Genomic DNA, 12,973 nt, shown 5'->3' with positions numbered 1-12,973 from the left:
ACTAACACCAATAATATTGATCGTTTATGAATCATTTAATGAGTGGAAGTAAATTATGTAATTGGATGTTATTTTAACTTCCTATTTATGACAAAAAATAGTGTAATAGCGTTACTTTGGTAAATGAAAGAGTACACATTGTTCATTTACAAACACTCCTGACATTAAGAGGACTTTTTCACTTTAAATTTGTTCACTTGATAATATTTTAACTCCAGTGAGAAATTATACTTCTCCCGTTCTGCTAGGTATCTGAGTTTCTTTCTCCACACTGCTGAAAGGACAGGAAGCATCATCAGTTATCATCAATTTTAAGATGCTCCTCAGACAAACCTCTTCATCTTAATAAAAACAATAATACATGAATTGACTAAACGAATGCAGGATTGACCATGTCTTCCATACCTTCATCTAAAAATGGATTCATCACAATTCCAGCTGAACTTAGAAAATCGCTATCACGCCTTGACATTGTATGGTCCGATATGTTTGAGACAGGAGACATTAACCCTGAAGAAGCTAGGAAGCGTGAGGCTGACTTTCTTAAAGGAGCCCCACTAAAGTGGATTAATTTAGTGGAGGATGAAAACTCACCTATGGTCAAGAGAGACGGCTTTAATGATTTAATACAGTTAATTAAGAAAAAAAATAATAAACCTTGTCTCATCACTGATGTTTCCTTACGGTACCAGTCTGGCAGTGGAGGCTCAACTCTCGCCATGCAGGTGCTTTGGCATTTCCGGAAAGATCTCAGATGTGCCAGAGTCATCAATTCAGATCTAGACACCAAAGAGCTGTCAAAACAAGTGGTGGACCTTTTTCTGCTGTCTAATGAAGAACACGCAAAACAAAATCGGAAAACTGTGCTGCTGTTACTGGACACCAGGGAAAAAATAAATGATCTACCTATCAAGAATTTTCTCTGGGAAGACCTGATCGATGAAATCCAGAAGAGGCGCATCAATACTGAGACTCCAGCTGTGATCATTTTGAACTGCATCCCTACAGACTTCACTCTGACCGACACAATGATTCTTCCTCCAAAACTCTCTGAAGGGGATATTAAAAAAAATCAAGGAAAAACTTCTGCAACAGATCCGACTACAGAGAAAAGGCCATTGGAAAGTTACGACCATAAATCTGTTGCATCACAAAGACAGCGGCGGATCAGCACTAGCTAGGGAGGTACTGGCAGACTTGAGAGAAGAGTTCACATGTGAAACCAAGACAGAACCATTCAAAACAAATATCACAGAAAATAAAGATGAGTTTGTGAGAGAGACTCTGGAAGATAAACTGTTCAGAGTATATAAAACACACAAAAACACTGTGCTTCACCTGCTGGATCACGAAGATGACAAGCCTCTACGCTACTTAATAAAGAATCTGCAGTCAAAGCTTCGACATGCTGATCAAACTGACCATCCAGCATTCATCATTATTAAAACTGTTTGCAAAAGTGCTGTTCGAGCAAAAGATGATGTGAAACTTAAATTGGAGCTCTTACCAGAGGAAGAGGAGAGGTTTGCTCAGAAAAAGGAGGAGATTGAAAATTCAATTCAATTCAATTCAAATTTATTTGTATAGCGCTTTTCACTATACATATCGTTGCAAAGCAGCTTTACACCAAATTGACATTTTTACAATATATGTAGTAGTAGCTTGATGTACATATGGTAGAGATGTGTGGTAAAGATCAATTAATGATGTAATCAAACAGACAAAGAACACTATAAATTTGTAGCAGAATTTGGTAGTGCTGTATGTTTTCAGGGTTGGCATCATCTGAAGTCCTCTGAAGGGCTGGCATCATCTTTTCTTAAGTGTTCTGGATCCACACTGGAGCTTGTGAATTCCTAGTTACCATGGGATGTCAATCCCATGGCAAAAACAGAGAACAAATAGGAACATAATTAGCGTAGCTGCTGTTCAAACTAAGAAAAGGAAGGTTTGTTAAACCAGAGCTAAAAGATTAAAATGAACATTTGATCAGATATAGCTGCAGAAAAAGTTTATGAGATGCATTATTTGAATGCTTGGCTAAAAAGATGTGTCTTTAATCTAGATTTAAACAGAGAGAGTGTGTCTGAACCCCGAACGTTATCAGGAAGGCTGTTCCAGAGTTTGGGTGCCAAATGTGAAAAAGCTCTACCTCCTTTAGTGGACTTTGCTATCCTAGGTACTACCAACAGTCCAGAGTTTTGTGACCTTAGGGAGCGTGATGGATTGTAGCGTGGTAGAAGACTAGTTAGGTACGCAGGAGCTAAACCGTTAAGTGCCTTATAGGTAAGAAGTGCTATTTTGTAGCTGATGCGGAACCTAATAGGCAGCCAGTGCAGAGACTTTAAAATTGGGGTAATATGATCATATTTTCTTGACCTGGTAAGGACTCTAGCAGCTGCATTTTGGACTATCTGTAGCTTGTTTATTGAAGATGCAGGACAACCACCTAATAGTGCATTACAATAGTCCAGTCTAGAGGTCATGAATGCGTGAACTAGCTTTTCTGCATCAGAAACAGGTAACATGTTTCGCAGCTTGGCAATGTTTCTAAGATGGAAGAATGCTGTTTTTGTAACATGAGAAATATGATTTTCAAAAGACAAGTTGCTGTCTAATATAACACCCAGGCTTTTGACTGTAGTGGAAGTAACAGTAACAGTACATCCGTCTAGTTGTAAATTGTAAGTCAAAAGATTCTGTGTATTGTTTTTAGGTCCAATAAGTAATATCTCTGTCTTATCTGAATTTAATAGCAGAAAATTGTTGGTCATCCAATCTTTTACATTTTTAACGCACTCTGTTAACTTTGATAATTAAGTCTCATCTGGTCTTGTTGAGATATATAGTTGAGTATCATCAGCATAACAATGGAAACTAATCCCGTGTTTTCTAATAATATTACCAAGGGGCAGCATGTATATTGAAAATAGTAGAGGACCTAGAACAGATCCTTGTGGCACTCCATACTTTACTGGTGATAACTGAGATGACTCCCCATTTAAGTAAACAAAGTGGTAGCGATCAGACAGGTAGGATCTAAACCATTTTAAAGCCTGCCCTTGGATACCTGCATAATTTTGTAGTCGATCTATTAGTATGTCATGATCTATAGTGTCAAACGCAGCACTAAGATCAAGTAAAACTAGCAGTGAGATGCAGCCTTGGTCTGACGCAAGAAGCAAGTCATTAGTGATTTTAACAAGTGCAGTTTCTGTGCTGTGATGGGGCCTGAAGCCTGACTGAAATTCTTCATAGATATTATTTTTTTGCAAGAATGAGCACAGTTGAGCACATATAACTTTCTCTAAAATTTTAGACACAATGGAAGATTAGAAATGGGTCTATAATTTGCCAGTTCACTAGGGTCTAGCTGTGGTTTCTTAATAAGAGGCTTAATAACCGCCAGCTTGAATGGTTTTGGGACGTGACCTAAAGATAACGATGAGTTGATAATATTGAGAAGCGGTTCTTCTGCCACAGGTAACAATTCTTTTAGTAATTTAGTGGGTACGGGATCTAATAGGCATGTTGTTGGTTTAGACACAGTGATGAGTTTATTTAACTCTTCCTGTCCTATAGCGGTAAAGTACTGCAGTTTTTCTTTGGGTGCGACGAAAGAAGTTGACATATTAGATGCAGTATAATCTACATTGGTTATTGTATTTCTGATGTTATCTATTTTATCAGTGAAGAAATTCATAAAGTCATTGCTATTAAACTGTAAAGGAATATTTAGCTCAGGTGGTGTCTGGTTATTTGTTAATCTAGCCACTGTGCTAAATAAAAACCTTGGATTGTTTTGGTTATTTTCTATGAGTTCGCGGAAATGCTCAGCCCTAGCAGCTTTTAAAGCCTGTCTGTATCTGGACATACAGTTTTTCCATGCAATTCTAAAAACTTCCAAGTTAGTTTTTCTCCATTTGCGCTCAAGAATGCGAGTTTCTTTTTGAGGGATTGGGTATTACTATTGTACCATGGTGCAATACGTTTTCTCTAACTTTTTCAATTTGATGGGGGCAACAGCTTCTAACGTATCGGAGAAGATGGTGCCCATATTGCTAGTCATTTTGTCTAGATCCTGTGTATTAAGGGGTACACAGAGCAGTTGAGATAAATCAGGCAGGTTATTTGTGAATCTATCTTTGGTGGCTGGAACAATAGTTCTGCCAAGACGATAACGCGGAGCCCTACAGTTAATATCAGTGATACGCAGCATGCACGATACAAGGAAATGGTCAGAAACATCATCACTTTGAGGTACGATATCTATATCAGTAAGATCAATTCCATGCGATATAATTAAATCTAGCGTATGATTAAAACGATGAGTGGGCCCAGTGACATTTTGCTTAACTCCAAAAGAGTTTATTAGGTCAGTAAACACAAGTCCTAACGCATCATTTGTATTATCAACGTGAATGTTAAAATCTCCGACAATTAGCACTTTATCAAAATTAACCAATAGTTCTGAAAGGAATTCTGCAAATTCTTTTAGGAAATCTGTATATGGCCCTGGCGGTCTATACACAGTAGCTAAAACAAGAGATAGGAGAGATTTCTTTTGCATATCTGGCAGAGTAACATTAAGCAAAAGTATTTCAAATGAATTAAACCTGTATCCTGTTTTCTGAGTAACATTGAAAATATCACTATATATTGTTGCAACACCACCACCACGACCACTCTGACGGGGCTCATGCTTATAGTAGTAGTTTAGTGGAGTAGACTCATTTAGACTAATATAATCATTAGGTTTTAGCCAGGTTTCAGTTAAGCAGAGTACATCAAAACTATTATCTGTGATCATTTCATTCACAATAACTGCTTTGGGTGCAAGTGATCTAATGTTTAGGAGCCCAAGCTTTAAAAATGGTTTCTGTTCGTGTATTTTGCTTTTTTCTGGTTTAATTACGATCAGATTTTTTCTAGATCCTACATTAAATTTACGTTTTGACCTCACTATTCGAGGAACAGACACAGTCTTTATAGATTGGACAGTGCAACTACTATCATTTAAGCGTTCAGAACAAAAGCCATCGTAGCAATCATATAAGAATGTACTCACTAGTCAAATGGAGCGTAGCGTCCTGGAGATGTTGTCCGACAGCGGCTCCGCTCCGACTCTGCTGGGGTGCAGGCCATCAGCACGGAAAAGCCTAGGACGTTCCCAGAAAAGATTCCAGTTATTAACAAAGAGCAGTTTCTGTTCTTTATACCATGTCAATAACCATTCATTTAGAGCAAAAAGTCTACTGAACCTTTCGTGCCCACGTCGATACGTGGGAAGGGGTCCTGACACGATGATCCTCATCGTGGGCGACGTGCTGCGAACAGTCTCGATCAGGCTGCTGAAGTCCCTCTTCAGAACCTCCGTCTGCCGCAGCCTGGTGTCGTTCACCCCCGCGTGCAGGACGATCGCGCCGACGCTCTCGCCGTCCTTCAGGATCGCGGGTATCTGCGCAGAAACATCGAGAACGCGAGCACCAGGAAAACAGTGGGTGTGGACTTTACCTTTAGCTAAAGTAGCACGTACGTACCGGACAATGGAGTCTCCGACGATCACAGCGTCGCGTTCCGTCTCGCGGAGGGGAGCGAAGCGGTTCCGGGTGGAGATCTCGAAGACCGGAGGCGGCGGAGGGGGCGAGGTCCTCGGCCGGGGCCTGGCTCGCGTCTTCCGCTGCTGCTGCACCCAGGGTCCGTGGTGTCCCGGCGCCGGAGTGAAGGACATCTGGGAAGATCGCGTCCAGGGTGCACGGGAGCTGTGCAGAGAAGCACACGGAGTAGAGGTGGTCAGAGTGTTAGTATCACGCTGTATACTCACCCGGGAGGACTCCAGAGCGGCCCTCCGCTCTCTCAGCTCCGTCTGCCGCACCAACAGCTCCTGGATCTGCTTCTCCACGGCCTCCAGCTCGAGCTGCAACGAGTGCAGCTCGAACGTGTCCTCACCTGCACTCAAAGGTGGACACAAATTCGCCATTAAAGCAAGTAACAGTGAGTAAACAATGGAAATGTGTGTAAGCAGTGTGTAAACAATGCAAGCAGGATTAGGGCAACCACGCTGGTGCTGCTAACGGGCTATAAGCTAGCGACTCCGGAAATCAAAACAAAACTAGTGATAACAAAGCAATCCGGATGTTTTAGTTGTAGAATACAATAGGGGGTATATTCACACGTTATAAGAAACAAGAATGATTGTGTATAAAATTGATTTTGAATTGAAAAACAGACAATAAGAAATTAACTCGACGGAGCTCAAACTCTAAGCGTGCAACCGCAACAAACGGGAAGTGAAACAATGGAATGTCACTGAAATTTCATGCATTTAACATAATGCACAGAGGTTTCAAGAAAGAGGATGCTGAGAAATTGATCACAGAAGAAATGAAGAAACATGTTCAAAAGGACAGGAAGTCCAGCAGCACAAGACTTCTCAGTTTTTTGGCTTTGATAAACTCATATGTCCCAGGTTCACACCTGTCGAAGCTTTTCTGTGAGGAATTCATGGATCAGACTGAGCAGCCGACCGATGAGGGAAACCCCACACTGGAAACTATAATGAAGCCGTTCATGGATCTCATAGTCATTTCCTCAGAAGGAGATCAGAAAGCCAACTACATACGCTTGGCACATCCAATGATTGCTCATACCTGTCTAAAAATGCTCAATGAGCACAAAGTGACAAGATTTGACATCGCTCAGGACTTCTTGAACAGCTTGGTAAATGGAAAGGAGAGTAATTCTGGACAAATTTGCAAGAGCATGTTGGTCACAAGACTTGAGCGTCTCGTGAAAAAGGAAACATTTTCTAAATTAATCCTTGACATCATGGTTGAAAGTGAAAATACTGTTAAACAAAGTATTTGTTTGTTGAAGTTGGCTTCAGATTTGTTCTCCGAAGACCCTTTTTATCCTCAAACACTTGCACGTTTGTATTACATTGAGGTTAAAGAGGACGACAAATATGAGGAGGCAAGAAAATGGGCAGAAGAGGCCATTGATCGAGAAAAAAAAAATTCACATATCAGGGATACTTTGGGACAAGTTCACAAAAACCACCTGCTGCATGAAACTGAAAAGCCATCCTCAGACATTAACGTACGTTTGGCCATTGCACGATCTGACATTAAAGCATTTAAAGAAGAAGAGGAAGCTGCTGAAGACGAGGCAGAAGACAACACTAAATTCAATAACAGGGGTCTCTTTGGGTTCCTCCAGGTTTGCAAGATCATACATCCAAAAATGCGTCTTGAACACACTGAACAGGAATACAGTAAGTTCATCAGTAGTCTCAAAGGTGATGTTGAGACAAAATGTGATTTCTTTGAATGGTACCTGGCATTCTCAAGACAAAGCTTTGAAAAAGAGGACCCAGACTACATTCAAAAAGAGGTTGAAGAGTGCTACATGTACTATTTTAAATTGGACAAGCAGGCTGGTAAAATCCTGGATAAGAAAAAAAATAAGTATTCTGGAGAACTACTTCATATCCTGAAATCAGACATCAGTGTGTTTGACCAATATAAAAGCAAAATTGAAAAGCCACAGCCCGACAGTGAAAGCCAAACTGTTCTCTACATTCTTGCCAACATCATCTGTAGTGATTCTGGTGAGCAGTTTGAAAAAATCAAAGAGTTTCAGGCCAGGTTACAGAAACTTTGGCTGAGAGAAATGCAAGACAGAAGACCAGAGTTTTATCTCCTGATTCTTTTGCTCTTTTGGCCTGATGATGTGCAGCCAGCAATCACAAATCCTCCCAACCTTGAAAAGTGTCTCAGAAAAATGCGTCATTCATACAAGAGCAAGTATCAGAAATACCTTCGTGGTCGCTACCTGCTGCCTCTGTTCTTCTTGGCAAAACGAAAAGGTTTGCAGAGACTGATTTATACATTGAAATTAAGTCAAACTGATCTGGAGCGCCTCACGGAAGGGGATGGAAGTGAAGAAATCAAAGATCTTCAGCGTATCAATGGTCAGGTCAGAGATCATAAAGTGTTTGCCATTACAGGAGAGAAACAGATTCAGGTCACCCCTCACGATCGGGCCAGTGTGTGCAAACAAGGCCAGGTGTCTTTCTACCTTGGCTTCAATATCAGAGGACCTGTTGCCTACAACATCAGATATAAGGACAGTAAGTTATATTCTATTGTACTTAATAATTCTGAAGACTCAAACACAATTCTTATATGCCAATCTTTTATCAGTATGCAGTTTGGTTGTTTTTAAAGTATGTATCAACTGTATTTTTACCCACAGTGATAGATTTTTCCCCTTTCCTTTGCAGCTTTTGAAGATTATTATGTGAAGAAGGCCAACGAGAGAATAAAACAAACAAAAAAACCCCCTAAATGATCTTCTTCTTCTTTGCTTTTGATTAATTTAATTCCCTAAAATGTGTTATCCCTTAGAATAAATTGTGTATGGTGAATTAGAACCATCAGGTAAAATTATTTTTGATATTGATGTAACTTAAGCTTTATTTCCCAGCATGCTTTGGATATGATTGCATAGGATTTTAAGGGGGAGAGAAACCTGTGTTTTTGTCTTTTTATTGTACCATGTGTATTTGTATATGCATATTTAATTTTACATATGCTTTGTGTTACTTATGCTACTTATATGGTACTGTAGACTTTCTCCATGTCTTTATTAGTTCATTAAAACTATGGGATTATGGGATTATTTGGCCTGGAAGAACCACTATTCTATAACTCTCTACTAGATTACAATACTGATTCTTCTAATGCACTTGTGAAATCCTTTATGGAAAAAGGAATGACTAAACTTTCAGATTTAGTTGATACTTCTTCTAAAGTATGGAGGTCAGTGGTAGATATCTGCAGTCAGGCTGGTTTTAAGTCAGTTAGAACTATAGAACGGTTCATTGGTGGGCTGACAGCAGCTCTTCGCTCCACACTTCTCCTGTTTATTAACTGTTTTCTGTCCGGGGGTCCATCCAGGGTTTCTTTTCCCAAGTTATTTGTGTCTCCCAATGTTTGTTTTTATAACGATCAGGAAGGAAAGTTTCTGTCCTTTAATAGGCTGCAGGAGCTCAATTTTCAGGTGGCCGGAAAGAGAGACCTCTACCATATATGTGTTAAAACAGTTTATTTTGACCAAATTAAAGATAGAAGTGACACAAAGTGGAGGGAATTTTTAACAATCCCTGCTGAGCTCTCTCCTTCTTGGAGGACTTTGTATAAGGGCCCTCTTCCTAAACGTTCTGGGGATCTACAGTGGAAGCTGTTACATTGTACTCTGCCCACTAATTCTTATGTTTCCAAATTTAATTTGAATGTTTCTCCATCCTGTTATTTCTGTTCTTTATCTGAATCTGTTTTTCATGTTTTTACTGAGTGTTTTAGATTAGCTCCAGTGTTTATATTGCTCGAAAGATTAATTGGAGGTTTGGGTTTTGTTTTTAGCAGGACACTGTTTGTTTTTGGATGTAAATATTCAAGAGCAAACAGTCGACAGTGTACCTTAGCCAATTTTATTATGGGGCAAGCCAAACTAGCCATTTGGAAGTCTCGCAGATTGGCTGCCGAAGGGCAAAATATAAATGTTCTCCGATATTTTACTGCTTTGATGGAGTTCAGGATAAGAATGGAATATAGATTCTCTCAAATGACTGATAACTTGCATGATTTTGAGTTCAAATGGTGTATAAATGATGTTTTGCTGTCATTTTGTGAGGATGGGGAACTGATATTTAACTGGTGAGGTGAAGTGAGAGATTTCTTGATAACTTTGTAATGTGAGGAGCTGGATGCGTAATGTAAGGCTTTTTTCAAATGTTTAATAAAGTGTGTTTAAAAGTCAAAAGTCTCTCTCTCTCTCTCTCTCTCTCTCTCTCTCTCTTACCTAATTTCCGGTTTGAAGTGGGAGAGGTGTCACAGTGAGGGGTAGGGCTTTAACAATAATCGCACGATGTCGTGAGGCGCGTTTAGTCAGTGAAGCCGGTACTTTGATTAGTAGTAAAGCTACTAATCTATGGGATTATTTTTGTGCCAGTAAGAATGAACGTAACTTTGTAAAACTGAACGTATAAATTTCCACCCATTAAAGTCTCTGCTGTTGTACAAGAAGAGAATGAGGATGCTGGACACTCAGTTTTATCATTTGAGTATCCTGAGTTGGGTGTTTTTCAGAACATTAAGAAGAAAGAGCTGTATATAATATCTGTAAAAGTCAGGATTTGTTTGGAGAAACTTTTTCTTGTCAGAATTTTATAAGTGGTCCAAAGTTCAATTTTCAGGAAAGGAGGAAAAAATGTTTGTTGAATTTGTATTGGGTCAGCTAAGATGTCTATATGGAAAACTAGAAAAAATAAAATGTTGGGTTTGGGTCCAATAAATGTTGAGATGGTAATAAAAGGGATGATAGGTGCTAGAATCAAGATAGAGTACACATATTATAAATTGGTAAATGATATTGCAATGTTTCTGAAATTTGGTCAGTTGGAGAATTTTTTTGTAAAATTGAAGAAAATGGAATATTGATTTTGAATTTGTAAGGAGATATAATTCATTTTCTGTTTGTGTGATAATTATTGTATGATACTGAAGTAGAAAAGAAAATGGTTTAATAAAGGTATTGTTAAGCCTCTCTCTCTCTCTCTCTCTCTCTCTCTCTCTCTCTCTCTCTCTCTCTCTCTCTCTCTCTCTCTCTCTCTCTCTCTCTCTCTCTCTCTCTCTCTCTCTCTCTCTCTCTCTCTCTCTCTCTCTCTCTCTCTCTCTCTCTCTCTCTCTCTACTTCCGGTGCGGGTGTTGAGTGTGAGTGAACCCTGTTTCTTTCTCTACCTCTTGCTTTGGTTTTTTTGTTGTTTTCTCCATCTGGTTTTTGATACCTCCTTTGACGTGTTGGGCCGTGTGCTGCCGCTCATTGTGTGAGCTGTATGACGACCCCGCGGCCACAGAGTTTAAGTAATCTCACACGACGCCACGGTGTGAAAGTGGCGTCTGCGGTGAGTGTGGAGGATTGTTGCCTGGCGATAGGTGAGGTCGTAGGGCATGAACATATCATGTCGGCCTCCAGAATGAACAGTGCCACAGTTGTTTTTCTTAGTTCGGTGGAGAAAGCAAATGAGTTAGTCGAAACTGGTATAGTTATTGAAAATCTTTTCACACCTGTACTCCCGCTTTCCATGCCATCTAAGAAAGTTTTGCTGTCTAATGTGCCGCCTTTCGTGAGCGATGAAACTTTGGTTAGAATTATGTCTCGGTATGGAAAACTGGTGTCACCTATCAAAATGATACCGGTTGGTTGTAAGTCCCCGCTTTTGAAGCATGTGTTTTCATTTAGACGCTCTCTTTTTATGATCTTAAAGGGGTCATCGGATGATAAGTTCACTTTTTCATGTTGTTTGAACATGAATGTGTGTTGGCAGTGTATGTACAAATCTACCCTATAATGATAAAATCAATGCAGTGGTTTTTAATTAATCTGTAAAAATAATATCCCCTTTTTCAAATTGAGCTGTTCTCAGATGCCTGTCGTTGTGGCATCACACCCACAGAGGCCGCTCCCACGATAGTTGATTGACATGAGCTCTTACCTTAGACCAGCTGTTACAGTCCAGTAACTTTCTATGTTTTGATGTCAGAGCAGGGATGTAAATTAGACAAGAATATCTCCGATTGAGCGATTGAGGTGTTGTGTTGCTGGATGTGATAATGAACACAGTGGTCGTCATTTACTCCAGACATCTGAGCCGCTGAAGATGCAGTAGATTAGGTTTGTTTGTGAATGTAATGCGCCTCCCGATCTACATATATCCGCCTATGTTCGCGCAACTCATTCGTGATCCAGCTTCACTTACAGCAGAAGTGAGTATAAGCGTTTTTTTATGAATCTTTACGATCGCCTTTCCTTATAACATGCAAGTTAGGAAGTTTAGCGGCTAAACGCGGCTAATGTTAACAAAACCGTCTGTCCACAGAGAGAAGAGAGGGGCGGGGTGAGCAGAGCTCATTTGCATTTAAAGGAACAACCCCTTAGAATGAGATGATTTTTGCAGAGCTGATTTTGGCAAGGTAAAAAGGGTGTTGTTTTACAAAACCATTGAGAATTTTTAATCAAAGTATATTAGAGACTTTTCATTAAGACCCTAAAGAATCATATAAACTTGTGGAAAATGGGCATCCGATGACCCCTTTAAAGGAGGATGAAGAGCTTGATTTGTCACTTCATCTTAAAATTGATGATTGTGATTATGTTATTTATGCTACAACAGAAAAAATGAAATGCTTCAACTGCGGGGAGATCGGTCATTTAATTCGCGCATGTCCTAACAGGACAAATGAAAACAGACCGGTGGTTGATGATAGCGCGGGCGGGGTCGGTGAGTCGGCTGAGGCCGGACCATCAAACGTTGCTTCGCCTGGGACAGTGAGTGAGGGGGTGACAGCTCAGGCAACTACTTCTAAAGCTGCGGTTAAAGAAAGCACTTCGACTAACGCTGATGGTTTAATTTTTAAATCCGTTGTGCAAAAAGATGTGTTAAGAGATGGGAGCGTGGTTAATGTTTTGCAGTCCGACTTGAGCTTGGATGGCGTTGACACAGAGGCGGAGCAGAGCCGATTTAAGGTTCCAACAAAGAGAAAAAAGGCAGACGATTTTCAAGCTAGTAAAGCAAAAAAAGTGGATATGGAAGATGTACATTGTGACGATGGCATGGAAAGCGGTAGTGAGTCCTCTGATTCTAGCGTGAGCTTATCTCAGAGTGATTTTTCTTCTCGCAGCTATGAAGTGGATGATATTAAACTCTTTCTTAAGGTTATTAAAAATAAAAGAGGGGTGCGTGTAATTAAGTACAAAACAATTTGTTGACAAAACTAGGCTCCTTATGTCAGAAGGTTTGTTTACGAATAAAGAAATCTATCGATTAAAAAAGATAGTGAGACAGCTTTCCTCTGGTGACGCAAATGAAGAAAAAGTTTAGTATCAGGTTCATGGAAAAAGATGTGTGTAC

The 12,973-nt window shown here is 39.9% G+C and overlaps 2 protein-coding genes across 2 annotated transcripts; one reads left to right on the top strand and one right to left on the bottom strand.

Moving 5' to 3' along the window:
- Positions 1 to 4,809: 4,809 nt before the first annotated feature.
- On the bottom strand, positions 4,810 to 6,304 carry LOC127162436 (uncharacterized). The gene is made up of 2 exons (XM_051105226.1): positions 5,262 to 6,304; positions 4,810 to 5,159 (listed from the first exon to the last, which is right to left on the bottom strand). The coding sequence occupies exons 1-2, from the start codon at positions 5,978 to 5,980 to the stop codon at positions 5,072 to 5,074; spliced, it is 807 nt and encodes a 268-aa protein (XP_050961183.1). The 5' UTR covers positions 5,981 to 6,304; the 3' UTR covers positions 4,810 to 5,071.
- Positions 6,304 to 8,593, top strand: LOC127162425 (sterile alpha motif domain-containing protein 9-like). Its single transcript, XM_051105209.1, has 2 exons — positions 6,304 to 8,131; positions 8,285 to 8,593. The coding sequence occupies exons 1-2, from the start codon at positions 6,304 to 6,306 to the stop codon at positions 8,350 to 8,352; spliced, it is 1,896 nt and encodes a 631-aa protein (XP_050961166.1). The 3' UTR covers positions 8,353 to 8,593.
- Positions 8,594 to 12,973: the final 4,380 nt, after the last annotated feature.

This window comes from Labeo rohita, unplaced genomic scaffold (assembly GCF_022985175.1).
Source record: "Labeo rohita strain BAU-BD-2019 unplaced genomic scaffold, IGBB_LRoh.1.0 scaffold_94, whole genome shotgun sequence".
In the NCBI taxonomy this organism is placed as follows: domain Eukaryota; kingdom Metazoa; phylum Chordata; class Actinopteri; order Cypriniformes; family Cyprinidae; genus Labeo; species Labeo rohita.
Note: the sequence above shows the minus strand (reverse complement) of the source record. Positions and strands in the feature narration are given on the sequence as shown.